The 27,021-nt window shown below is 44.0% G+C and overlaps 1 protein-coding gene across 3 annotated transcripts in view; it reads right to left on the reverse strand.

The window, feature by feature from the left end:
* LOC144162553 (receptor-type tyrosine-protein phosphatase kappa-like) overlaps positions 1–27,021 on the reverse strand; it is a 616,238-nt gene that overhangs the window by 530,000 nt on the left and 59,217 nt on the right. For all 3 annotated transcript variants that reach the window (XM_077693141.1, XM_077693140.1, XM_077693142.1), the window contains exons 5-8: positions 25,832–25,965; positions 21,521–21,704; positions 21,382–21,452; positions 3,610–3,844 (exon numbers count right to left, since the gene is read on the reverse strand). In XM_077693141.1, the coding sequence (XP_077549267.1) occupies positions 3,610–3,844; positions 21,382–21,452; positions 21,521–21,704; positions 25,832–25,965 (624 nt within the window). The remainder of the gene's footprint in view (positions 1–3,609; positions 3,845–21,381; positions 21,453–21,520; positions 21,705–25,831; positions 25,966–27,021) is intronic.

Here is a 27,021-nt window from a genome sequence, read left to right on the forward strand (position 1 = left end):
CATTCTCTCTGTTTCTGAATCATTACCTATCCGACATTCCGACTCTTCTTCCTTCATTCGTTCCGGACACCCCCACTTCCTGCGCATAATAGAAGAGATAAATAAGGGAGTGCGCCTACCCAGTGGAACCCCCCTTGTTACTCTTGACGTTGCCGCATTGTATACAAACATCCCTTTCGTCGAAGGAATCAAAGCTATTTCAAAAGCTCTATCAGAGAACACACACCAACACGCGTCAGAAGTGTACATAAGTTTGTTAAAACTAGTATTCACTCTCATTTATTTTGAATTTGATTCTTCTTACTTTTTGCACGTTTTTGGAACCAGCATGGGTACTCCGTTCGCGCCGACCTATGCCAACATTTTCATCGGGCAACTTGAAGCCAACTTGAAGTTCGGATCCCACCTGGCGGGCAGTTTTTCTACACTTTCTTTCCAAATTCTTTATCTGTTTCAATGACCTACCATATCCTCCCCTTTGCTTTCCGAGGTTTTCTTGACTGACAAACTTTATTTCTGTGTTATTTTAAACGAGCCCCTCATTTCCTATTCTGATTCGCTACATGCATAGCGAAGGCCTCTGTTCTGGCAGTATTGGTGCCATAGGAAGCTTAAGAGGGTTCAACGCTGGTCGACCACTCCCGAGGTGTCTTAGACACTCGAGTCAGAGCCGGGGGTTAAAAAGAAGGTTTCCTTCACCCCGAAAAGTCAGAGCGGCGCTGGCTACCACCCCGAAGCACAGGAAAAAATTACATTGACATAAATACCCGAGAAAGTGGAGGGGAAAAATAGCCCCGCCGGTAGCATAGTGCTTATCGCACCAGACCGGTATTCTGGAGGTCGTGGGTTCGGATCCCAGCTGGCGGGCATTTTTTCTCCACTTTCTTTCTTTCCAAATTCTTTATCTCTTTCAATGACCTACCATATCCTCCTCTAAGATTTCCGAGGTTTTCTTGACTGCCACACTTTATTTCTGTCTTATCTTCAACGAGCCAGTCATTTCCTATTCTGATTCGCTACATGCATAACGAGGACCTCTGTTCTGGCATTCTTGGTGCCATAGGAGGCTTAAGAGGGTTCAACGCTGGTCGACCACTGTCGACATGTCGTAGACACTCGAGTCACGGCCCGGGGGTTAAAAAGAAGGTCTCCTTCACCCCGAGTAGTCAGAGTGGCGCTGGCTGCCACCCCGAAGCACAGGAAAAAATTACATTGACATAAATACCCCAGAAAGTTTAGGGGAAAAATAGCCCCGTGGGTAGCGTAGTGGTTATCGCACAAGACCGGTATTCTGGAGGTCGTGGGTTCGGATCCCACCTGGCGGGCATTTTTTCTCCACTTTCTTTCTTTCTTTCCAAATTCTTTATCTGTTTCAATGACCTACCATTACCTCCCCTTTTCTTTCCGAGGATTTCTTGACTGCCAAACGATATTTCTGTGTTATTTTCAACGAGCCCCTCATTTCTTATATATATATATATATATAAAGAAATGCCGGCAGTCTACAACGCCAAAGAAGGCATAGGGGAATGGTTAGACTATTTTTTACCGTTAGTGACGTTACATTATTTTTCTATTAATTGCTTGAGAAAGAAAGAAAGAAAAACACGCGTCCAGAGTGAGGACCGAACCCACGCCCTTCGATTAGATCTCGAATGCCTTACCGATGCGGCTATCTGGGCGACTGTGTTCTCCTTCACTTTCTGGGGTATTTATATTTACTACAACTGTATCTGACGCTTGAGGGTGGTAGCCAGCGCCACTGAGACTACACGGGGAAAAGGGGACCTTCTTTTCAACCCCCGGGGCATGACGCCAACGTCTACAGCCTGTCATATGCGGGTAACTGGTGGGAAACCCTGTTATGCTACCTTGGCATCAAGGCTGCCAGAACCGAGGCCCTCGCTAAGCTTTCGCAAGATAATAAGGTTTGGAAATGAGGGGCTCGTTAGGAAATACAGAAAGAAATGCCGGCAGTCTACAACGCCAAAGAAGGCATAGGGGTATGGTTCGACTATTACACACACACACACACACACACACACACACACACACACACACACACACACACACACACATATATATATATATATATATATATATATATATATATATATGGCGATGAATACGTTCCGGGATTTGGTTGGTTTCAGCAACACGAGAGAGTAGCCATACGTATGAAAACGATGATTGAAATAACGTTTCGACCGGACCCCGGTCGAAACGTTAGTTCAATCCTCGAACAGGGAGGATTGCGTACCTCGTAGCTCGTAGGCGAGTTAATGCGTAGTGAAGAAAGCAAATCCTCAAAGCCGCTTAAGAATCCAATTGTCGTGCCAAGCCCATGTTTGAAGCTGTGGTCTTACCAATACCCTCCACGACGAAATGGATTCTCAGGGTAAGTTGGCTCTCTAGTATACTTACTAAAAAACTATATGATTTGGACTTTGGGCCGGCGTTTCTCTGGCATCCGTCAAAAGCGACGATTCCGACAAGCACAAGTCACCAAAAGTAATTGCGTCTCCTGCAAGCGTACGCGCAGATAAATGTCGTGGAAAAGGACTGTTGATGACCAACTAGTGGCCGCACTACGTACGGAAGGCCGTACTTGGCTCTGAATAGGCAGTTATAGCATATTGTTACCGTGTTTGCGTTACCGTTAACCGTGTTACCGGAAGACGGAGTTTCCGTTTACCGCTGAAAACGGTAGGACACGCTTTAGCACTCGGTTTGCGGTTTGCGTATTCCGGCCACCGTGGCGAAGGTAGTGACATGTGATGAATTAGTCTCAAATCAAATCACGCATAATTTTGTTGCTCATCTATTTACATTCGTTTAAAGAAACTTGAATATTTCAATTTTCGGGTGAAGCATTAACACTAACTGTAGTTGTTTTGAGAATACGGTAGCCACCACTTGTAGAGCTTTAAAAGAAAATATGTTGGTGGCGCCATCTACTGAGTAGAGTTAGCATCAAGGTACAATAAAATTCGCCCCCGCGCTAAATATTTACGCAAGAAATTAGTAAAATATGTCGTAGTAATTACCCAATAACCTACACTACCTTGCACAGCACAATTTCGGAGGCCTAAAAGCACTTTGGAAGCTTACAAACGTATCTGAACTGTTTGAGGCGGGCAAGGCTTAGCACGTGTAAGGAAGGAATTTTTTGCTCGCCTGTCTGATAAAAATGGTCGTCTGTCGCTTTCCTGAGTATAATTTAACAAGAAACACGTAATAATCAGCATCAACTGAGATTACTTTTTTCGGCTGTACCAAGCATAAACCGGTGAGCGCACTGCATTTGCTGCAATCAATACGTGACGGTACACTTCGTCTGCTCAGGGAGCTCGCTGGCGATGGTAAAGCCTGTGCCGCTAAGTTACCGTTCACGGCAACTCTCGCGCATGCGCAATAGACTCTCGCTAACACGGTAAATGGTAACGTAAACACGGTAACGCTATGCTAAACTCCCTAATGTAATTCTGGTTCCCTAAAGACTCATTATTGATTATCTTTGTTTAGCAGCGCAGCACTTGTTTTGTCCGAAAAAATTCTTCCACCCTATGCGAGCTGTTGTCTCCTCTCCCACCATAAGTATAACGTTACCGTCTTCTGCCGAGGTGACATTGTACTTCTGGGTCCATGGGCTGTGCTTGTTGTTGGGCGTTCTCAGTTTCAAACGGATGATTGCACGGGTGTACGGCTTCACTGGGATGTGGTGCTCCTCCACGGACGTGAACCCGGACTGTGTGAGGTTAAATTCCTTATTTTTCTCATACACCCCATCCGCTTCGAGGATGACGCTGACGCTCCAGCAGGACCATTGTTCGCGACCTGGGTTCTGCAAGCAGTAAAACAAAAACGAATTGCCAATAGAAACGTGATGAAACTGTCACACAGTGAAGAATCGAGAGAAGTTCCTGTAGAAATTATTGTTCATTTGAGCCCAGTTGTGCTCTGCAAAAAAAAAAAAAAAGTTGTGTTCGTTGCGAACACAGATACGATAGCCTGGGGCGGCGAGGCAGTGGCAACAACGCACATGACCAATCAAAACAGACTGCACGGTTATAATTTCTCCCAGAAGAGGTACCTGGGTAACCAACTCTCTTGGTGTGGTGTTTATGAACCATTGAACACGATAGCCGTGTTGCACATTATGCCTGCTCAGGCGCGACACTTGGTGACACGTCTACGGCGGGGGCCCCTGTAGTCGGCATACGTCTCGCCTCTGGTGCGATGTAGGCTGAGCGGCGCTGGAACGCCACAGTGTCTAGTATATGTAGCGTAAATGTTAGAAACCACTTACACATTTTTCGCTCGAAATAGTTTTCACTGTCATCCTAATCGGTTCGCACGTACTCTTCCTGGGTCGGTAGCAAGCCTCTGCTGCCTTTGGTATATCAGCACCAGCTGGTGGGTTTGAGATAGCAGGATATTCTTTGAAACGCACTGATTAATTTGTCCAGCCACCCACCGATATCAATAAAACGCCAAGCGTGGTGCCTACAGTCAAGGTCATTCGCCGGATACGTCCTCACCCAAATCATAACACATAGGGACACCAGAGGCGGCAGTTCTGAGGTTAAATCTGGGAGAAGTTCAAATTTTCAAGTTCTTGTACATTGGTGTGTAATGTGAGTGCAGTGGCTGAGTATGGCTATGCTGCAATCACAGTATTCTGTAGTTTACCACAGGAATGCTGCCGCATCGATTATTATTGCCACTGTGCAGAGGTAGTGGTCGCATCCTATCAAGGACTTGACATGGATATCTTTTTCCAGAATATTCGCACAGTTGTGAAGCTGTCTGTCCTTTGTCGCCACCCATCGCACCGCGAACGCGGAAAAATTCGTCATTGAATGGGGTAATTATAATACTTTACGCACATACGTGCACACGTACATACGTACAAAATAATACATACATACATACATACATACATACATACATACATACATACATACATACATACATACATACATACATACATACATACATACATACATACATACATACATACATACATACATACATTCATGGAGCAGGCTGTCCCAGTAATTGTTGGTAGAAGCCAGCTTGAATTGGTCTACTGTGACATGAGCAAGGCCTTTGATGTAGTCATCCACTCGTTACTGCTTGCCAAGCTCATCCTGTTAGATGTCCACGCTTGTTTGGTGGGCCTTATACATTGCTATCTCCAGCAGCGATATTGCTATGCAAGTGTTAACGGTCAAACTCCATTTAGATATAAAGCAACCAGTGGTGTACCCCAGGGCTCCATTTTGGGTCCCCTGCTTTTTTCCATTTTCATTAACTATGTTGCTTATGCAATTAAAAATTATTCTTTTTTGTTGTACGCTGATGATATGCAAATCTTCAGAGAAGTGCGTAATATTCATGACTGTAATTATCTTCAGGCTGATATCGCGTCATTCCATCGTTGGCGCACCAAAAAGGACCTAATTTTGAACCCCTCATAAATGAAAGTTGTCTCCTATAGTAGAAAACTCAACAGCTGCAATATTCTTATAAAATTTCAAGCACTGCATTGCCGAGGGTGACCGAAATTCGAGACTTGGGAGTACTATTTGATTCTTTTCTGACTTTCTCTTTCCACGTTACACAAATTACGCGTCGCTCTCTTCGATGTCTGGGTGCTGTTTGCAGCTATTATAGGGAGTTGAAAGGTCCTCTTCCTTTCTAAAAGTTGTATTCGGCTCTCTGCTTACCTCTTCTCGAATACGTTTCTGTTGTTTGGAATGGAACTTGCAAGTCCAATAGTGACCGTATCGAAAGGGTTCAAAATAAGTCCCTTTTTTTCTTTAAGCACCGCTTCCGTCATGTGCAAGAAGACACGAACGGCAGTGTGCCTTTTCTGAAAAGTCATCCTCCCTTTGGTGTCGACGAATGCGAGCTGATATTATCTTTCTTTATAAACTTCTTCATAGGGATATTATGTTTGACGACTTGGTTACACTTATCAATGTCAACTTGCCGAAAAAACTTGTCCGAACATTTGGAACTTTTAGAACAGATGCTTTAAGAAGAAGACGCTCGTGCATCTGCACAATGCAATGTGCATATAATGAATATTCCGATCATCTTGATATATGCCCGAGCTCTTTCTCTTTGTTCTCTAATGACTTGAAAACTGTTGTAGTTTAAGTGCCTGTTTGTCATTCCAAATTTATGTGCCGTATTTATTTTAGCAAATCATGTTTTGCTTGTTTGTTTTTCACTTTTCCTGGTTTTTCCTTGCTTGAATTTCTGTAGGTTTGAGTGTCAGTGCTTGCAATGCTGAACTTCTTCTTTCCATGTTGAAACTTCCTAACATTTTGTTATAAAACCTTCGTTTTATCCGTATAACCTATCTCTGTCATGTTCAGTGAGTATTTACTTGTATTTCTTATTTTTCACGTGCCTTGAACGTTTCGCTGCTCGAGTGTTATGGCTTGCAATGCTAGGCCTCCTATTTCTTTTTTTGCTGTTTTGCTTTCTGAGATTTCTGTAACTATTTTTACTTTATTGTTTCTGTCATGCATATGGTTTTGTGTGTTGTGTTGTCTTGTTTTTAGTTTGTTTTTATGTGTGTTTTGTATATGGCGTACCAGTACCAAGACCCTAGGGTTGTTCCTGGGCACCGAAAATAAAGGTTGATTGATTGATTGAATATGATTATTATTATTATTATTATTATTATTATTATTATTGTAAGGAACTGCGTAGCTTGACAAACCAGGAGTAGTTTGCTTGCCCTAGTATGTAACTTCAACTCACACACTTTATGCTGCCGGGTTTAGGTTTGTCTATGTATGTAAGCTAATTGTTTCGATGATTCACTTGTGTATGTAAGTTTTATGCCTTCATTGTGGCGTGATTTTTAGCTAATATCTTTTTCCGGTTTACATGTTTCAGTGTACAGGGTTTCCATCATGTCTTGTTGCCTTGCCTTGTTTGCATATGTGCGCGGGTCATGTGCGTGTGTCGGCGTGTGTGTATCTCAAAGTGTCTCATTCTCGTTCAGACTAAACAATGCTATTTTCTATATTTTTTCTGAGATATGCACTCTTCTTTCCGCACCAGCACATCGTTCCTAGACACACTATTAAACAATTAATAGGTTGATTCATTCGTCATTTTTATTATCTCTGCGATTTGTTGGTCTGATCATTTATGTCTATACTCCTGCCATTGTTTTTTCGCTATTTTTCTGTCAAACGTGTTGCTATGTTTGTTGTGTGTCTCGACAAGATGGGACATTGCAAAGACATCGCTCGTTTTACGCTAATACTTTATTGCATTGTAACTTTTAAGAAATCTAAACTCTCGTTTTATATGTACACTCTGTCTCTATCATACGCAGTGTGTATTTTGTTGTATATTTCCTTTTCTCAAGTGCCTTGAACGTTTCGCTGGCCGAGGGCCATAGCTTGCAACACTGTTTTTTTGCTTTTTTTCTGAATTTCGGTAAGTATTTTTACTTTATTTTTTCTGTCATCTCGAGGATTTTGTGTGTTGTGCCGTGCTGTTCTACGTTTCTTTTATTAATGTTTTGTATATAGTGTGCCAGCACCAAGACCTTAGGGTTGTTCCTGGGCACCGAAAATAAAGGTTGATTGATTAATTTATTGATTGATTGATTATTACCGGCGAACCCGTTCAGACCTTCTTTTCTTATACAAACTGCTTCATGGTACAATTTCATGCCCGTAACTGCTTGCAGAAATCGGTTTTCGTGTCCCGAAAAATGCAACAAGGCTTAACCACGCTTTCCACATAGCTGCACAACTTAGCAGATGTTCTCCTCTTCATAGACTGCAACGCCTATATAACCTTCACTCCGGGGAACTTGATATTTTTTGCCGTCCCCTTGGGGTTTTTTTTTTTTTGCTGGGCTGCTAGCCATGGCGCGCTAACTTCATTTCGAAAGAAATCGTGTTATTCAGTGATTTTCCTCATGTGTGCGTTGTTTTCACAGAGTTTGTTCTCATTTGTTCGTATATGATATTGGTGCTGCGGGCGTAATCGTTTTATGTACTACGACACACTTCTGTAGTCAACTCTGCATACATATTTTTAAGTGGCCCGGGCAGGCCACAGTAACAAATGTTTCTATAACTTATCACTTTCTATGAATAGTTACAAATATTTCCTGTACTTTGTTTTGTACATTTTTGTGTAATTGATGCTTCATCCTATTGCTATGGTCAATGTACGATGTGTTTTTGCAATGTACCATAATTTACAGTATCTGTTCGTCGTGTAATGTAGTTTGGATACCACTTTTAATTTTATTCTCTGTAGTATTTCAGTTATTTGTCCTTCACTCACCCACCTTTTTTCCTGGCTGTTTATGTGTAAGCCACTGATTTATTTCAATGCGGCCTTTTTGTTACTTCTCAGTGCGCCAGAACGAAGGCTTCGGCTGTTCCTGGGCACTTTAATAAAGGTTGATTCATTGATTGTTAATATTAATACTATTCTTCTTCTTCTTCTTCTTCTTCTTCTTCTTCTTATTATTATTATTATTATTATTATTATTATTATTATTATTATTATTATTATTATTATTATTATTATTATTATTATTATTATTATCATTTATATTATTATTATTATTATTATCACATCATGCAAGAAGTGTGCGCACTGCACATGGAGCTGCAAGCTTTGAAGAGCGGTGAGCGGCCCTTTCTGTGCAATCTATGCGTCTGCTCGGCGACGGAGGGTGCGGGTAGTTCTAGCGATAAATACGGCCAAGATAGCCCACGCATTCACCCGTGCTCGCAACAATAAGACGGCGCTGCCCGACTGCACGACCTTGGAGGAGATGCAGCCAACTCCGCGAAATGCAACGCCCTCGGGGGACTTTCTTTTTTGACGGACGATGTCGCAAAATTGAGAGAGGCAAACGACCGCCTGGGTAGTGAGAACGCACGTGCTTTCGCGTGGCTGCGTGGCCACGGGCGGACGTTCGCGTGGCTGCGGCGGACGTTCGCAGCCCTCGACAGGAGCGGCTACCGCGGGCCGGTCCCCGTACCTCCCCAACGGCCTGCGTCCCCCTACCCCCGCTCCCGCTTCCACAGCAGAGCTCAATGAGACGTCGACGACCCCTAGCACGCAGCGTGGGCTCCATTCATCGCTCGGCCCCGTTGTGGCGAAAACAGGCTGAACACCTTCTCATTCAATGCTGGAGCAGCTGACCACAGCACTTGCAACCTCTGCGCCTTGTCCTTTGCCAACTGCTGTGTCCGCCGAGGAGCCTTGCGACGACTTGGCCCTGACAAAGGAAGCGGGAGTGCGGTGTGTGTGGGTGCGTCTCATTCGTGCCGCATCGCTCTCGTCCAGCGTTCAAAACGTCCGATAAAGGTCTTATGTCAAACTGTCACCCTGCACCACCTCAGCTCAACTGACGAAGTACTTGTCGACTGTGCAGGTCGTACCTCTGACTTGCCAGAGGCTGAAAACTAAGTACACCTTCGACGCTTCTTTCTTTGTGACTGTCGACGAGGGCTCTTTCCAGCGTCTGGTGCTTGCTTCTGGCCCAAGGGCTGTCTTTACAATCCCTTCCATTGAATGCTTAGCACCAAAGCCTTCTCTTCAAAGCGTCTGAATTCTTTTCAAATGGGATTTATTCAAAATTTCCTATTACGGTTGTTTCTGAAACCTGGCTTTAAGGTGATCTTAGCTCATGCGATTATGTTCCAACAAATTGTAAAGATAGGGTCTTTTCTAGGGGTAAGCAAAAGGGAAGGGGGGTGTTCGTTGCGGTCGATAGTGCTCTTCAATGCGTGAGCTATTATAGTGCTATGCGTGAGCTATTATCAGCGTTTGACAAGTTCACACGTGATCTAAGGGCAGAATTTGATGAACTGAAAAAGTCTATTTCGTTCTGCACTAACGTCTGCAATGGCGTAAAGACGGCAACTGAAGAAATAAAAAAACTGAGACAAGAAATGAATGAACTTGTCAAGCAAAACAGGGACCTAAAAGCTGAGAATGATAGGCTGGCGAACAAGTGCGAGGACCTAGAACGATACCAACGCCTTACTAATCTTGAGATCAAAGGCGTGCCAACTGACAACGACCCTCTCACCGTCATCCAGCGTATAGGCAAGAGCGTTGGCATCAAAGTTGATAGCACGGACATCGACACGTGTCACTGGGTGCCCACAAAGAACTAGGATGCACAAAACATTATTGTACGGTTCGTTCACCGCAGCAAGCGAGACAGCATATTGACAAAATGCCGGAAGAGCAGAGTAGACACCTCTGTTCTGGGCATTGAAGCGAAAGATGCAATCTATGTAAACGAGCACCTGACTCTGGCAAATAAGGCTTTGCTTTCTGCGGCGATCAAAAAGAAAAAAGAAGTGGGATGGAAATTTGTTTGGACGGCTTCTTGCAGAGTGCTAGCACGCAAAGACGAAAAAGCAAAAAGCATGCAAATTTCGACCCATGCTGACCTGGACAAAATCGCGTAAAGGAAAAAAAAACGGCACTTCAACGGGATGATAGCTACGCTGTAGAGATATGGCAACGAACTCGGACGTTAGTGGTAACTACTACAGCACAGAAGAATTTAATCGTGAATTCTGTGGTCCTGGAACTTCATTTTCAGTCATTCATATGAACATCAGAAGTATAAAAAGCAAAATGGATGAACTTACCCTCTTTCTGGAATCCTTTAATGAGCGCTACGACATCCTCGCCTTTTCAGAGACTTGGGTTACAAACCCTGATAATGCGCCGCGTTTGAATGGCTATCGTTCCGAGCACTTATGTCGCAAAACCAAAAGAGGCGGTGGCCTAGCTGTTTATTTCAAAGAAGAACTGACTTCTGAAGTATTACATGATTTTTCCTTTATCTCGGCAGATGTGGAATGCTTGTCTGTTCGGCTATCGAAACTGATAGTGCTACTATTATACCGACCCCCGCAAGGGCGAAAACGCAACTTTTTAGAATTTTTCGAGATGTTCTTGTCCTCTTCAATATGTGCAAAGCATTCTTATGTTGTCTTGGGTGACATTAATATTGATCTGTGTTGTTGTGATACCTATGCGAAAGAACTGAATGCTCTATTATCTACTGATGATGCTGCAAATCTTATCCATGTGCCCACACGATTAACTACGCACAGTGCTACTTTACTAGACATATGCGCGACGAACATGCGTCCACACGAATGTCGCAGTGGTGTGCTATCATGCGACCTGAGCGACCATTTACCAATATTTTTCCTACTACCTTCTTTTGCTACAAACAAACACGTAAATAACGAACGGGTATATTTTCGGCGAAAAATTACTAACGAAGCTCTAGGAATATTCCTACGCTCAAATGAATCGGCGGACTAGAACCCTGTTTACCTGTAATGTGACGCCGAGAACGCCTACGATGTTTTTGAGGGCATATTAAAGGATTGTCACTACGCTGCTTTTCCCCTAGAAAAATGTACCTCCAAGCAAACAAAGAAATTTCGCAAACCGTGGATGAGCTCATTCCTATACGCCAGGATAAAAATAAAGAACAAATTATATCATGAGTATCTTAAAAAGAGCGATGGTGAATTGTTTACAAAATATAAAAAATACCGAAATATGTTGACATCCGATCTTAAGAAAGCGAAGGAACAATATTTCCACAATAAGTTTGAATATATACAGGGAAACCCCAGAAAGGTGTGGGACGAGGTCAACAGGCTTACCGGGAAAACGAAAACAAATCTCAAAATGACCACAATTACACTAGACGGTAGGAGCATATGTGGGGAGGCCGTAGCTGATGCTATGAACGCGCATTTTGTGAACGCAGGTTCATACAACAGCTGGAATGATAGCGATGATGCTGAAACTACGACATCTGCCACATGTATTTCCGAGTCAATTTTTTTAAGGCCTACTGATTCTATGGAGGTAGAATCCCTAATAAGAAAGCCTAAACTAAACGTCGCAGCAGGAATTGATGACATCGGGCCGTCCGAGATAAAGTCAATTGAACCGTTTATCTCCGAAGTTCTAGCATGTATAATAAACCTTACCTTGAGCACTGGTGTCTTCCCAAAAAAGTTAAAAGTTGCAAAAGTCACTCCCATATTCAAGACCGGTGATCCAGAAAACCCATCAAATTACCGCCCTATCTCCGTGCTAAACACGCTATCTAAAATTTTTGAGGGTGTTATTTTGGACAGACTCGTTTCTTTCTTTGATATACACAGTATAATAACAGACAGCCAATACGGTTTCCAGAAAGGGCGTTCGACTGAGCAGGCGTTTCTTCTTATCAAGGGCGCAATATTAGCTAACATGGAAAATCGAAAATACACGCTTGGACTGTTCTTAGACATTAAGAAAGCCTTTGACTCCATACAGTATGACCTGCTGCTTAATAAGTTGTTCATTTATGGTGTACGTGGAATTGCCCAAGATCTTATTAAGTCATATTTGCAAGACCGTTACCAAACTGTGAATGTTGATGGCACAATGTCTTCAAAATTAATGTTGAAACACGGTGTCCCACAGGGCTCGATTTTAGGACCGTTCCTCTTCCTTGCATATATAAATGATATTGTTTCGATACCCCATTCACCACAACTCATAATGTATGCAGATGACAGTAATATCTTTTTTACGTCTAATAATCTTGCGCCACTTGAAAGCAGCGTAACGATTACATGCGACGCCTGTCAAACTGGCTGAAAAATAACAGGTTACAATTGAATGCCAAAAAAACTGCGTACATCATATTTCGCCCTATAAATAAAACCGTTATGCACCACTTTTAAAGTTATGTTCAATAACCAGCTCCTTGAAAGGGTTAGAGAGCAAAAATTCCTTGGCGTTTGGTTTCAGGAGGAATTATCATGGAAAGCACACGTTGAACACTTATGGATAGAATTGGCTCGAACTGTTGGCACCCTGTACAAGTTAACAACATTAATTCCGCTTTGGCTAAAAAAACTTCTTTACGGCTCTTTGTTCTATTCGAAGCTCTGTTATGGATTATTAGTCTGGGGAACAACGACGTCCGGCAATTATAGTAAAATAATTGTGCTACAGAAGAAAGTGCTTAGATGTTTTGAAAACTATCACGGAAACTACCAGAGTCTGCCGACATCTCCCCTGTTTTTGAAACACGATATATTAAAAGCAGACCAGCTTTACTATTTCAAGCTGCTACAGTACATACAACAAAATAACCTTTGCAGGCCAGGCGTAGATCACGATTCAGGTTATTCAATACGACAAAAAAAGAGGAGAATGCCGAAAACCAGGACAAATTATGGCAAACACACCACTGAATATCAAACACTTTTTATACTTAATAAATTAAATGGTAAAATAGATTTCACGCGTTCGGTAAGTGCGTTTAAACAGCATATTATGAATGTATTGCAGTCACTCGGTCCCCACTATACCAATTGATATTGCCTGCCATTTTTATGTTCACGCAATCTAGCTGAAATTTTCTGGTTTGTTTTCTTGCTTTCTTTACTTTTGTGAATGGCGTTATTGTGCTTAGCGAAATATTGCACACGTGTGTAAGCTATTCACTGTGTCATGAGAAATGCATGTACTATTGTTTTAACAATTTTAACAGTTGTAAGCGTTTTTTCTAAATTATTATTATTATTTTTTGGGGGTTTCGGTTGTATCAACTGCTTTATATTATGTTGTGAACTTGCTCGTATATATTTTGGATGTAGTTATTTTCTTGGTGTTATTTTACTTGACAAGTTGCTTTAGATTTTTTTTTGTGGCAAACTTTGCTCTGTACAGATACCCAAATTGTCAATATCTTTGGCATAAAATGTACACGCAACGTTGTTGAACTGCAGAGGGACAGAGTCCTTGTCAGGCGATTTAGCCTTTAGTCTCTGTCCCTGTAGCACACGATGTATTTTGGTTTCTTCCAATAAAGGATTGATTGATTGATTGATTGATTGATTGATTGATTGATTGATTGATTGATTGATTGATTGAAAAACAATCTATGCGGCGTCATGAACTTGAGGGCGACAACGAGTCTGTCTGGCCTGACATTCGTCTGACTGGGAGCGAGAAGCTTTTAATAGGGCGTTTTATATTCCACCTGATGTTCCTAATTCTTTGTTTAGGAAGCTCCTTACATTTATAGAAGAAGTTTGCTTATCCCACCCGAATCACCAGCATATCATTCTGCATGATTTCAATAAACCTGGTGTGCAATGGGAGAATTTTACCCATCAACACTACAATTGTTACGTACAGCAGAAGTCCAGCATGATTAGGCTTGGTTGACTTCACATCTATGGTGCAACTGAATAATATAAAATACAGCTCTGAAAATAACTTAGATATTTGCTTTTCAGACATTCAAAACGCGCGAGTATCGTAGTCTGATATCTTTGTTGTCAAACCCGTCAACCTTCATCCTCCATTTTTAGTTTCTGCTGCCGTCTCGATTCAGAGTTGCAGTGCATCACTGAAGAATAATGAATTCTCTCCCTAGTGGTATGCCTGTGGTGATTACATTAGCTCGTTTAACTTTTTTCTTCATTTGATTGGTTATAAATTGAAGAACTCACTGATTGCAAAGCGCAGGTCGAGCTGTTCACTGAAATAGCCAAAAGCGGCATGGATCAGTTTATCTGCTACTGCAAACCCTGCCGTTCAAAACACCCCTTCTGTTTATCTAATGAACTTTGTACCGCCTTTAGATTAAGAGACCCCTGCCACAGAAAATATAACATAGCCGGGCTTGATGAATGCAAAGAGGACTTCCCCTCTTACCGTAAAATATGTAAAAGTCTTTATGAGCGGGACCAGCGCTCCTATTCGGATTCTGCTCAGAGCAGCCTAAATTCCCAGCATGCAACATTTTGGAGATATATTCTGTACCGTAACAAACACTCATATGAGCACATCCATCTTGTTTATTCCTCTGTGGAAGAAGTTCTTGATGTCGCCAACCATTTTGCGCCGCAATGAATTACTACATATGGCGAGCGCGATGACAGTGAAATAAACGTAATGTTGAAAGCTTAGTACTATTGAACGAGCAGTTGGTTCTTGAGAGTCTACGGCGCATTAAACAGCCGCTGTCTTGTGGCTCGGACTGGATAGCTGCTGCTATTTTAAAAACATTCAGCAGCATTTTGGTTCCTGTTTCAACTGGGATATCCATCACTGCCTAAAAGCAAACATGTTCCTTCGCCAGTGGAAAATTTGTCGCTGACGGCCATTTCAAGTCAGGCACCAAATCTGGTGCAAAAAAACTGTGGAGCAGTTTCTCTCCTTTGTGCTGCCTGCAAGCTTTTTGAGACATCGCTGCACAGGGTATTGTTAAATTATGCACAGCATTTTCGAACACGTAAAAAGCATGGTTTTACATCAGAAAGGTCGACAACAACTAATCTCGCCTTCTTCATGGAGCAGGCCTCGGCGACAGTTTTCGAGAGAGGCCAGTTAGACGTTTTCTAAGGTGACCTGAGCAAAGCGTTTGATGTCTGGCAAGCGTTATTAATTGGTAAGCTTTTGCAGCCGGGTATTGATACACCACTCGTGGCATTGCTGGGTATTTATCTAAGCAATCGCTTCAGTTTCGTTAAGTTCATGGGAAGACGTCCTCTATGTATAGATCAACTAGTGGTGTGCCCCAAGGCTCCGTGTTGGGTCCTCTTTTGTTCTTCATTCACGCAAAGGATGTGTTAGGCGGAATTAAAAAGTGTTCTTTTCTTATCCACGCTGACGATATCAAACTATTCAGACGCACTCAGTCCATCGATTACTGTGTTGCCCTGCAGCGTTGCTCCGTGTACCATTGCCCAATGCGCTATAAAAATGGTGCATATCGCCGCAACTGACCCCGCCACTCCCTTTCCCTTCGTGGCCTGGAGCCCTCGCACTCGGTTTTTTTTCCGCCGCGCATGCACTCTATGCTCGCATACGGTTTGCCCTGCTATTGGCGGTGAGATGTTTGAGTGGCGCCCCCTGGCTGTGACGTCGGCTTAGGGATTCGCACCGCTGTCGTCTGCTAGACTCGGCTTGTAAGAGGCAGCAGTGCCAGTGCTAGAAATCGCCCGCTTGATGGTTTAGTGCATTAAAAAGCGTATTTTCAGTAATTCACTTATTTTTGCCAGGTTCTGACACATCTTAATAATTTCAAGCTGTATCACCCACAAGTTTGCAAATACGAGGAGAGAGGGAACAACTTTCTTCAGAGCCTCGGTCAGGAGATCGTGTGTAACTTGTCCTTTCTAGCTTATTCGCGCGGTTTACCACTCAGACCTCCTCAATAAGTATTCAGAATGTGGAGGCTTCCCTACATTATTTTTGAGATGCTCTGATGAAGACTCAACAGTCTAATGCTACGTACCAAGCAGCGGTCCCCTACACGCGCATCGCACAGCAGAAAATAAAGCGGCTGTCTTCTATTTCTTTCGTCGTTGTTGACTTGTATCAGATGAATGGGTTTTTTTCTGTGCCCAACGAAATTATTTTTCTGCGCTGTCACAAACGTCTTATTTGTAGTTTTGAGGATTTTGGAATGTTCACAAAGATCGTGTGAACTTTTTCTTTTAAATCGTGTTAAAGAGCGTGTTAAAAATCGTGTTAAATATTTTCCTCAGGCTACACTCCATTCGTCACAAATTGGTTTCGTTGTGGCTGCTTGCAAGAAGGGGCATATCCCCAGCGTGCGTTGTTTATTCACATGCAAATACAATGAGAAGGTTTGTGCTACGGCACCGCGATCGCGCCTCAGACAACGTTGTACTCGAAGGCGGCTTTTGTGCTCCGAATTTCTGTAGCAACCACGGTTATCATAATGAACTGACTCTCAAGCCGAACAGTTATGACATGATTACGGTGCTGAAGGCTTCATATACTCGCTAACAAACACAATGAATAGTATACGTGCATACATAACAAGAATCGATACAGATGAACATGTCCCATTTGTTGGTTTCCAACCCTTCAAGGCGTAAAGAACAAATCCTGGTTTACTTGGGATGACATTCTATGAATTAAAGAAAACTATTCTTCCTCTTTTGTCCTGGACTAAGGAGCCCACCCACTAACCCGCTAGATTTTGCTTGCCTGTTAAATAATGTTTTCTCCTTCTCTTGCTCCTCCACCTCTAAAGGGGAGCTTTACTACAGTGCATATCTGAATATTATGAAGATATGGCTTCGGGAAATGTACCGAAATATCCCTCCAGGTCTGAAAAAACAGCGTTACTAAATGTTTACCGTAAACGTGAGTCGTTTTGCTCAATTAACTTCAATTCTGTTTAGAAGCCTGGTATAAAACCAGCACGCGCATATACACATAGTGGGTTATTTGGAACTCAACCTACAGTTTTTGCGGCCAAGAGTGCATGTCGGCATAGCTTCATGCCATGACAACGTAAAGTGATGTGATGCAATACTTTCGAGCGTTCGGCAAGGTTGAAAGAACTGTTTTACCTTACATGCGATTACCGCGAATCGTAATGCATTCTGCCAAAGCCGACAGCCCCGAAGGCCTGGAATTCGTTTTGGGTTTGCATTTTCGCTGTTGTCGCTTACTAGCAGCTGGCTATTTCCTTTGCTCGAAAGATTTCTTAATACAGAAGCTGACGGCCAGCTCCGACTCTTCGCGCTACGCACAGGACCGGCTTCGCAAGGAAAAGGGTGACGCCGGCAATCTTTCTTCCCTAGCGGTATCCAAAACTATACTTTAACTAACGTCTTCAGCTAGTTTATGCGATTTTAAGTCTATTATTATGATAAATTAGGACCACAGGATTTGTTCCTCGAAGCCTTTCCTTCGCCAAAGAATCGACTGCTTCCCACTCCGTATTGTCTCATCGTTACCGCTTCAACCTCATGAGCGAGCGCAATCGCTTTGTTTTCGGCGCTGTATTCAGGGCTTTTAAAGTCTCCTGTACACCTCGGTGGTGATGCACACCGATACACACACCGACACGCACACATACACACCTCGTGAAATCAAGGCGCCGTAACTTACACATATGCGTAGCTGCATTTATTATTCGGGTGGCGTTTTTGTAACCGCGTCCTGTTATTAAATGTCGTAAGAGAAAACATCCCCCTCGCGAGGGGCACGATCAAATGCAGAGCATTTCCGCGGGGGGCGCGCCTGCAAGTCGTATGGATTACGTATTGGTTGTTGTTTTAATCGTTGTCTTCCAGCGTAGACATTGTCGATGAAGTCGCTGGTGAAACGTGAAACGTGCCGTGAACCCCCTGCCGCGGCTATGACGCAACGTGGAGCGGCTATGACGCAACGTGGCGCGGCTATGACGCAACACAATCCAACACAATCCACTTTAATCCAATCCAATCCAAATCCTAACCAATCCAATCCAATCCAAGCCAAGCCAAGCCAAGCCAAGCCAATTCAAGCCAATCCAATCGAATCCAATCCAATGCCCCTCGCGAGAGAGTGTTATAGCGCCAAAATCGCGCCACCACACGAACGCGTGATGTTGACGGCACGATCACGCCACAGATGTTAGCGACCGGAGCACGCGCGAACGACATATGTGGTTTAAGCGCGAACCGACCGCGGCGAGAGAGCGCGATGCGAGCGCCCCCACCTGTTCTTGCGCGCGAACCGACTGTTGATCAGCGCGAACCCAACGCGGCGAGAGAGGGTGTTGCGCACGTCCCCACCTGTTGTGCGCCCGAACCGAACGCGGCGAGAGAGGGCGTTGCGAGCGGAGAGAAGCCGAGGAGGACGCGGGGGAGAGGGCGCACCTGTGGCCGACGTTTGAATGAGTCAAGGATATAAGGCGTGTTCGTAACCTTCCATTCTGTGTCGGCTTTGTGGTGCAGTGGGTAGAGTACCATGTACCTTGCGTTCCGCCCGCAGAGTCGTTGGTTCGAAACCTGGCGCCGGTAATATTTTTTTATATAGTGTAGGGGGAGCGATGCGGACTACGGACGCCAACGCGGGTGACATCGTGAGTTACTGACATGCTCTGCATTTAAAACGTACGCACGCGCAATATCTGGGGCGGACAAGCAGCAAACGTCAAGCGAGCGCAAAGGAACAGCAGGGAGAGCGAGCCCGAGTGAAGCAGACGACAAATGCGAGAATCCCTAAGCCGACGTCACGGAGGCGCGCTTCGCAGCGCCGCTCGTGGTCGCGCTCACCGCCAATAGGAACCCCGTACTGGACAGAGGCCGCTCTGAGCGCAGCACTTTTTCTAACAAAGTTGCCTGTAGCCCACGCCAGGGCATCGACAAAGGAGTGGCGATTTCTCGGTCCTTCTTGCCTGCAGCGTGCAGGGCCAACAATGCACGGGGCTGACACTGAGACAAGGCGCAAAAGAAAGACAGCCGTGATGAATGCATCGATTTCCCCTTGCCTTTTTCATTACCTACAACCTGATTGGTCGGCTACAATATCAGCGACTGGCGCCTTGTCACTTGCACCGCTAAAACGTTTCATTTGTTTTGGCTTTTGTTCCATTAGCAAAAGCCTCCAATGTGTGGGCAAACGTGGCTTCAGTCGGGATAATCTGTTGGTATCTCAGTCTGGGTGGCGACGCACACGTAAATAAATGTTACGAACGGTGGTCGGAATGAGCATGACATCTTTTAGTGGCGCAGCACCTTAGGGGCTCGGGCTGTCGGAGTCTCATGTTGTCGTTCGTCGTCGTATTCTTATGTGGTCACGGTACTAAAACACCAGAAAACTCATTTTCCAACGCCTCGCGCTGGAAAATTTCATCTCCATGTTCAAAAACGCGTACTAAATGAACTCACCAGGACATTCGTTTATCGTTGGCGCTTGCTTATTTGCTTCTATTTCGCCCCGTACTCGCTTCAGCTTTAAAATTTGCAGTTCTCTGTTTAGAATTTTCTTTCTGTTCCACCTTGGTAATTCGGAAGTCGCTTATATCAGCGCGCGCCGTGTGGCCATAGAGGGACTTACAATCTTTGAATACAGGTATAAACCGCATCCCTTCGCCCCTCTCCAGGTGTGGCAAGGTTTTTCTTATACAGTAAAAATGAAGCTCTGAACCATCAGGATATGAAATATCGCGCTGCTGCTTGTGCAGCAAACTTCAGCGCAACGTGCCTGTAGACAGCTTTGCAGTAAAACTGTGAAGCGGGTGTGTAGATGGGCTGGTTCAGAGATGAGACGTTGTAGTTGCTTCGCGGATCTAGTACAAGCTTTTAAAATATTTCCTTGCGAACTTGACATATTGTACATAAAGACCTGTATTAGATTGAAATGTTTATTTTGTCGACAACCAAATTGCCAGTTTTGATCATCTCAGCATGCTTAATGAAATGTTTACTTGTAATCAGCTGTGGCGCCCATCCTAGATCAGACAAAGGCGTTCTAGGTTGCGGCGTCTTCCTAGCATGTCGTACATACGTAGATAAAATGTTTTTTCAACACAACTATAATCAGAAGCCTCCGTATAACGACGATGATGGTTTAAACGCGGAGCCTTTTTGCGTGCCAAAAGGAAATGGCGATGGGCAAAAGTGAAAGCTTCAAAGGTGAAAGTGCCCACCACCTGACGGTCAAAGTCCAAATATTAAGGACCAAGGTGCCAGGTGCCTGCGAGTCAAAGTCAAAGCTGAGCCGACAACAAATGAAGCCGCAATGAAATACCTGAGCTTCCCTCCCCAACCTATCATCATCGTTAGACCCTCATCTTTGACCGAAACTCAAACTGCCAAACTGCACTTCAACAAAACTGCAAGCAACAAAAGGAAATCCTGAGCGACCGGAATGCGATGATGTCGAAATCGGATAAAGAAGTCGGCTTAATACGCGGGGGACCCAGTTTCGATTTCGACTACGGAAAGCGTTCCTTGCTTGTTTTATCATCATTATCGTGTGCGCTCGTATAGTGTAAAGTTAGCTTTCTTGCAGTGCCTTCTGTTTACGACACCGCTATTAGTGAAGCCAAAATAAGTTTCGCTCTAATATTGCGGAGTTTAGTATTCCCATTTCCCCCCTCGTATACCTTCTCGAATGCTCACCGAATAATACATCAAAGTTTTGCTGGAAAATGTCTACGTTTAAGCCCTGTTAGGGAATTCTAATAAACGTGTTTTCTGGTCTGCCATAAGCACACTTGCATAAATTAATTTAAACCCATGCAGGAAGGTTTAAAGCTTTCTTGAAATTAGCAGTAAGGGTTTATGAAGATCTGCCCTCTGGTGTTGGCTTTTTCATGGAAGTAATCTTAGAAGGGGAAAGGGCCCGAGAAGGCCCCAAGGATACAGTTCATTAGCTCATGTTAATAAAAATGTGGGCCCGATACGCTGATGGCTGGGTAATTTTGACGTTGAATGGTCTTCTAGGATACAAAGATGGCTGGCACTGAAACGACCAGGTGCATTTTTGCTGTTTTAAGACACTCACTTTCCACTTGACCACGATCTCAGAGGTGCTGCTGTTGTCAATTGTGACGTTCTGGGGTGCCATTTTGGGGGCTGAAAAAACAAAAACAATAAATATTTCTCAGCTTCAAGAACCTTGTTTATCCACTAGAGCTACTTACACCCGCAGGCAGTCCGGAACCTCTCAACAGCGGCATCACGCTCTCTGTAGTTTCCATCTGCATCCACGACCAAAACGCGAACCTGGTAGTACGTCCCACTTTTCAGCCCCCTCAGTGTGTGGTTGTACACTTGTTTGTTCGGCAACGCTGTCACGTTCTGGGTACTCCAAGTTTCGTTAGCCACCTGAGAACATATAAGAATGACCTTTAAGCCATCTTGCAGGCAATAAAATTAGGCCAGTGCAAGTGTCGAGTATACATAGGCAAAGTTTAATCCATTCACCATTCAGCAGTTTCAAAGGTTTCGGTAGTCAGGCAGTTGTGACCCTTCTATGTCATTTGCTGGCCCGTTGACAAATGTCGTTAAAATAGTTTCGCATCTGGTAATGTTCGAAAGCTCTTTGTCATGAAGGTCCTATATTCACAACCAACCATGACAAGCGTGGGGCCGAACCTTTTCGTGCCTCTTTGATAATCAAATGTCCGTTACCCCCAGGCCTTCTAATTTTCAATGTGACTGAAAATGACTAACAGCGAAAATGCATTTTTACAACGGGAATAAAAACAATTGTATGACATTCATGCCAATGGGAAAATGCCCTCTGGTCAGTGGAGAGCGCGACGTAAATTAACGAGCGTATCAGGTGCATAGTTTACCTTTTTCTCGTGCGTAGAATGAATACTACCAGCAGAAAATGTTCCCCACGCTAGCTGTCAGGGTGGGTATAGCATGCGTCCTATCCTCTACACACACGACCAAATAATCCATGTCACTGTGGTCTCTGTCTCTATAGCGGAAAATGTCCAAAAAGGTTGTTGATTTTTACTACGTTTCTCAAGCTGTAGTTGCTGCACTTGGGCTGTGTGGTTATTATAAATGGGCCTTGAAGCGACCCAATCAGCAACACAGCACACAAGTATCTTTAGGCAGGGGTTTAGTATGAGTTCACTAAAATGAAAACTTGCACAGAACCCGCTGCGATATTAGCCAAAGGAATCTAGCATCGAAACAGGTACAGTCGTCTGCTCGCACATGTTGTCCTCTTCAAATACTTTGTCATGTAGGAAGCTTTGATGTTGTAAGGCATCAAAGTTGTTCTCAAAACTGCAGGTTTCGGAACGCGATAACCACTGTCACCATTATTTTAGTCGATGTGAGGACACTTAGGAAAGATACATAAAGTTAACAGCTGCGAAACCAAAAGCGCTAAATTGCCCAGTATTAGAGCAGCGTTCAGGATGGACTTCAGGTGCGTATGTTTTGTGAAGGCCCCGCACGAGCTCTCATAATACTAGTATGGTATGTACGCTACAAAGGGTACCGTTCAAGAAGTTCGGCATAGACAAGTTTGGTATACATATAGGTTCTGTGTTAATATATCAGCTAAAACATTATGCCATAATGGTCTTTGGAAGGTGTACAATCAGTAGGTCTCGGATTTAATCTGAAAAGAGAGCTAAATTTTGCAAAATGCGTAGCAGCGGACACCCATCATTTTCTGTTCTTTCAAACACATTATAGACACACAAACGCAAGAGTGGACTTTCACAGGTCGAAGACCCACGAAGATACAGACCTTGCGGAGACAGGTCTCACTCTGTACCAACCCCTTCCTACAAGCGCTCCCACTATTTAATTTTGGGACTATATTTCGGAGTGAACCATTTGGGGTCGATCTAACCCATTTTGTTTCTTTGAAATCACATTCATCCACTAGTTTCCAAAATTAGATGTGACAAACTAATAGTAAAAGAAAACTAGAGGAAATTTTGTTGCTGGGACTGAGGTTAGAATGCATCCATCTCCAGTACACCGGTACTAGAAGGGCCCCTGGGAAGAATACATGCAAACATTGCCCACAAAGCTGAAACATTGCCTATGCTTCAGGGATGACACCGCCACCTTTCCCACGAAGTATAAACACATTGGCACAGTTAGTTATTCCTGGTCACCATGAAAAAATTTAATAACGGGTAAATGCTTTCAATTGATCGCTCGCGCTACCAATTTTTTCAAAGAATACAGATCTGTCGCGCACCTTGAACTTTGCCCGTACAACTCCCGTAACATGGACAGGATCTCGGCAAGCTTAAAATTCGTGCCACAATGAGTTCTTCCACAACACCTGGGAAACAACCTACGCGCGATGCAAAATATGCGTATAATGCTTTGGACTCATCAGAGCAGTATCTTTGTTGAAAGGTAACAATCAAGCCACGAGTTTTAACTTTGCCTGGACATCAAAGAGGATGGGCCCCCCATTACTTGTGAAATCAACTTTGTGCCGCACTTAGTTCTTGCAAAAGAGTGGTAAAACACTGCATGGGCATAACAATTTAGAGTGCAGGCCATACCGTTTCGTCCCTAAATCTGTACGAAATAGCAGGCTACGCTATTTGTGTAACCCCTGCAAACAGGGCGGGAATGCGGATCGACCAATTTCTTCAAAGAGCGTACTGAACCCGGCGTCAGAAACATTAACCGGGCACCATTCATACCAATCCCTTTATCGCCTCAGAACTACAATTAGGTGTTGTGGTTAGTTTTAATATTGCGATGGAACATGGCACCTAGCAATTTCAAGCCCTTTGATCGGTATTTTTCTAAAGTACCGCACATGACTTGTAACCTGGCCCCTAATTACCTGCAAATCTCAGTTTATTGCGAAATTTGTTTCATTGAGGACAGCGCAGAAATGTTCCACACGATTTATAAAACGCCTGAATATATTCGAACACCTTGATTTAGGAGTTTGATCCCAGTATAGCAGAAATCGACAAGAAATCTCCCCATGCAGCCCATGACATGGCCCTTGGTTTTTTAAAAGAAAATTCAATCTCGGTAGATGATTACATTCCACCAGGGTCCCTGAAAACATTTGTGCAACGATTTACAGCAGTTCTAGTTGCACCTAAAGCTTTGCTTTAAAACCATTGAATTTCTCTCATAAAATACTATCATCGGCGAGCATCATCATCATGAGCATCAGTCTACTCAGGTCCACTGCAGGACGAAGGACTCTCCCATTGACCTCTAATCACTCCTTTCTTGCGCTACTGGAGCCCTGAGTTTACCCCTGAGTTCTTTATTTCATCCCTCCATCGAATAATGGCCTTCCCCTCTTCTAGACCCTCCTCTGGTATCCACCCTTTTACCCTAATTATCCTCCGGTTGTCGGTTTGTCTCACTGCATCGCCCAAGTCCATTTTACGTTTTTGACTATATCTTCTATTCTAGTTAGGTGACTCCTTTCCCGTCCCTGACTGTTGATCATAACATTATTCGTTCCATGGCCCGTCGAGGCGACCTAAGTTTGCATTCTAGTTATTAAGTAAGGCGCCAAGTTTCAGCTCCGTACGTCCTAACCGGCAGTATGCACTGGTTGTGTGTTTTTTTTGAGTGATAGAGGTAGGTTAGTTTTCATTATTTTGGAGTGCTTGCCGAAAGCACTCCAGCCCATACCTATTCTGCGCCGGATTTCTCTCTCATGGTATGGGTCAGTACTAATCATCTCTCCGAGGTAGTTATATTCTGTTTTTTGTTCTAGCGTTTCGTTTCCTACGCTGAAGGGGGCCTTTTTGGCATGTATATTTCTCGTTACTTTAGATTTTTCATGGTATATTTTTAGCCCCATGGCCTTGTTTACTGGTAGTAGTTGCTCAAGCATTGTTTGCATGTGTCCTGCACTCTCACTCAGCAAGACTATGCCGTTCGCAAACCTCAAATGGCTCAAGTGTTCCCCGTATATTCTTAATCCTATGTTTTCCTTGTCAATCTTTCTAAATACCCCATTCATACATGCTGGGAATAGTTCTGGCGAGGTGGCATCTCCCTGCCTTAACCCCTTTCGGATCGTGAATTTATCGCTTTGCTTGTGGAGGGTTGTCGTGCCCATGCATTCCTGATGCATGTCTCTTTGTAGCCTTATATTGGTCCCTTCTATTGCCTAGTCTTTTAGTGATTTTAGGACTGCTTTGGTGTGTATCGAGCCAAACGCTTTCAGATTACATATAACTGACATGTAAATGGTGTAATGTATTTTGCGGATTTTTCTGTCCCCTGATTGACAACATGGATGTGGTCCGTGGTTGAGTCCCCTTGTCTAAACGCAGCCTGCTGTCTGGGTTGTTGGAAATTCAGGCTGTCACCTATGCGGCTAAACCCATCCACGAGCGGGTTTCCGTAAAAGCTTTAGAATGAGTGGCGCGACAGGTTGCGCCCGCTCAAAAGCAGCCATGTGTAACGAAACAGCGAATAGAGTCTTGAATTTTATGTCACCATGTGCTGCCTCAAAAGAGGTGTTGGCGTACCTTGAACTCGATGCGGTATTCTTTAGGCCGTCCTTCGCCGTCGTCTCGATTCTTGGTCCAAGCAGAAAACCGAATAATCGCTTTGTTGTCGCTTATTCCGCTTACCAAAGGTTTGTTCTTTAGGAGGGGATAGCCTGAAATTTTAATAAAAAGATTGATCATACAAAAAAATCCACCATTAAACAGTTAGAAATCTGCTGAAACAGAGTAGCTGCGTTTTTTTTTTTGTGTCGTTTCAAACATGCAAAGGAACTCTCCAGAGAATGGCCGCGCCTTACCCACGCAAATATAATGGTTCGCCCAAAGGTATTAACAATTAAACGTAAGCTGCGGAAGGCTCCCCTCCCGCTCCTTCTCTTATCGGAAAGGAGAGGAACCCGCACCTGCGAGACAACTGCGAGCTCTATCGGACGGTCTCGGAATCACCGCCGAGGAGGTTCCCAGACCCAACGACCGAGGCCGCCGGCGGGCCTGGGAACCTGCTCCTACCCCTGCGTGAGGTACGACCTTCAGCCGACGGACGAAAAAGCACCACCTACAACAGCTCCGCTGATATCAAAGTGATGAAGCCTATGAAGTGATGAAGTCGCACGATCGTTATCGGCGGCTATCGTATTATCACTTGCGGTTGTACTGAAGGGTGTGCCAGAGATTCCGACAGAGTTACATAAAGCGGCTGGTGCTCATATACGGGGGGCTAAAACTTCCAGGATGCATAGCGAGAAGAAAGCTTCATAATAATGTTTTGCAAATGATGTCGTGATTTATTCACTCGCGAGGTGTTTAAAGCATTCGAAAATAAATGGTCAAACAGTACTGCGTTGAAAGCAGCGCTTTTGGCTGCCTCAAAACACCACTGGGAAGCACAAGGTCCGGTTCAATTTACCTGACCTCGAGCGTTACAGGTGGCAGGTTTTTTTAATGAACGTTTTTGGCAGTTCCGTGCAACAGGAATCTAACGTTTTTAATAGCCACTGCTCCATGATCAAGCGGTTGCAGTAATTAAGCTGTTCCATGATTCTGCGACGTGAAGTTCCGCGTCCCTGCTTCAATATAAGGCAGCCATATACTTTCGCACGTTGAGTGCTGAAAATCAAGCTAGGCTTTAATCTTTGAGAAAAAAGAACTGATGTATACGCACGTGTAAAAAGAGTAAACGGGCATTGTATAGTCATGCTTAGTATTGCTCT

Source organism: Haemaphysalis longicornis, unplaced genomic scaffold (genome assembly GCF_048455015.1).
Source record: "Haemaphysalis longicornis isolate Haplotype H1 unplaced genomic scaffold, Haemaphysalis longicornis Haplotype H1 scaffold_12, whole genome shotgun sequence".
NCBI lineage: Eukaryota > Metazoa > Arthropoda > Arachnida > Ixodida > Ixodidae > Haemaphysalis > Haemaphysalis longicornis.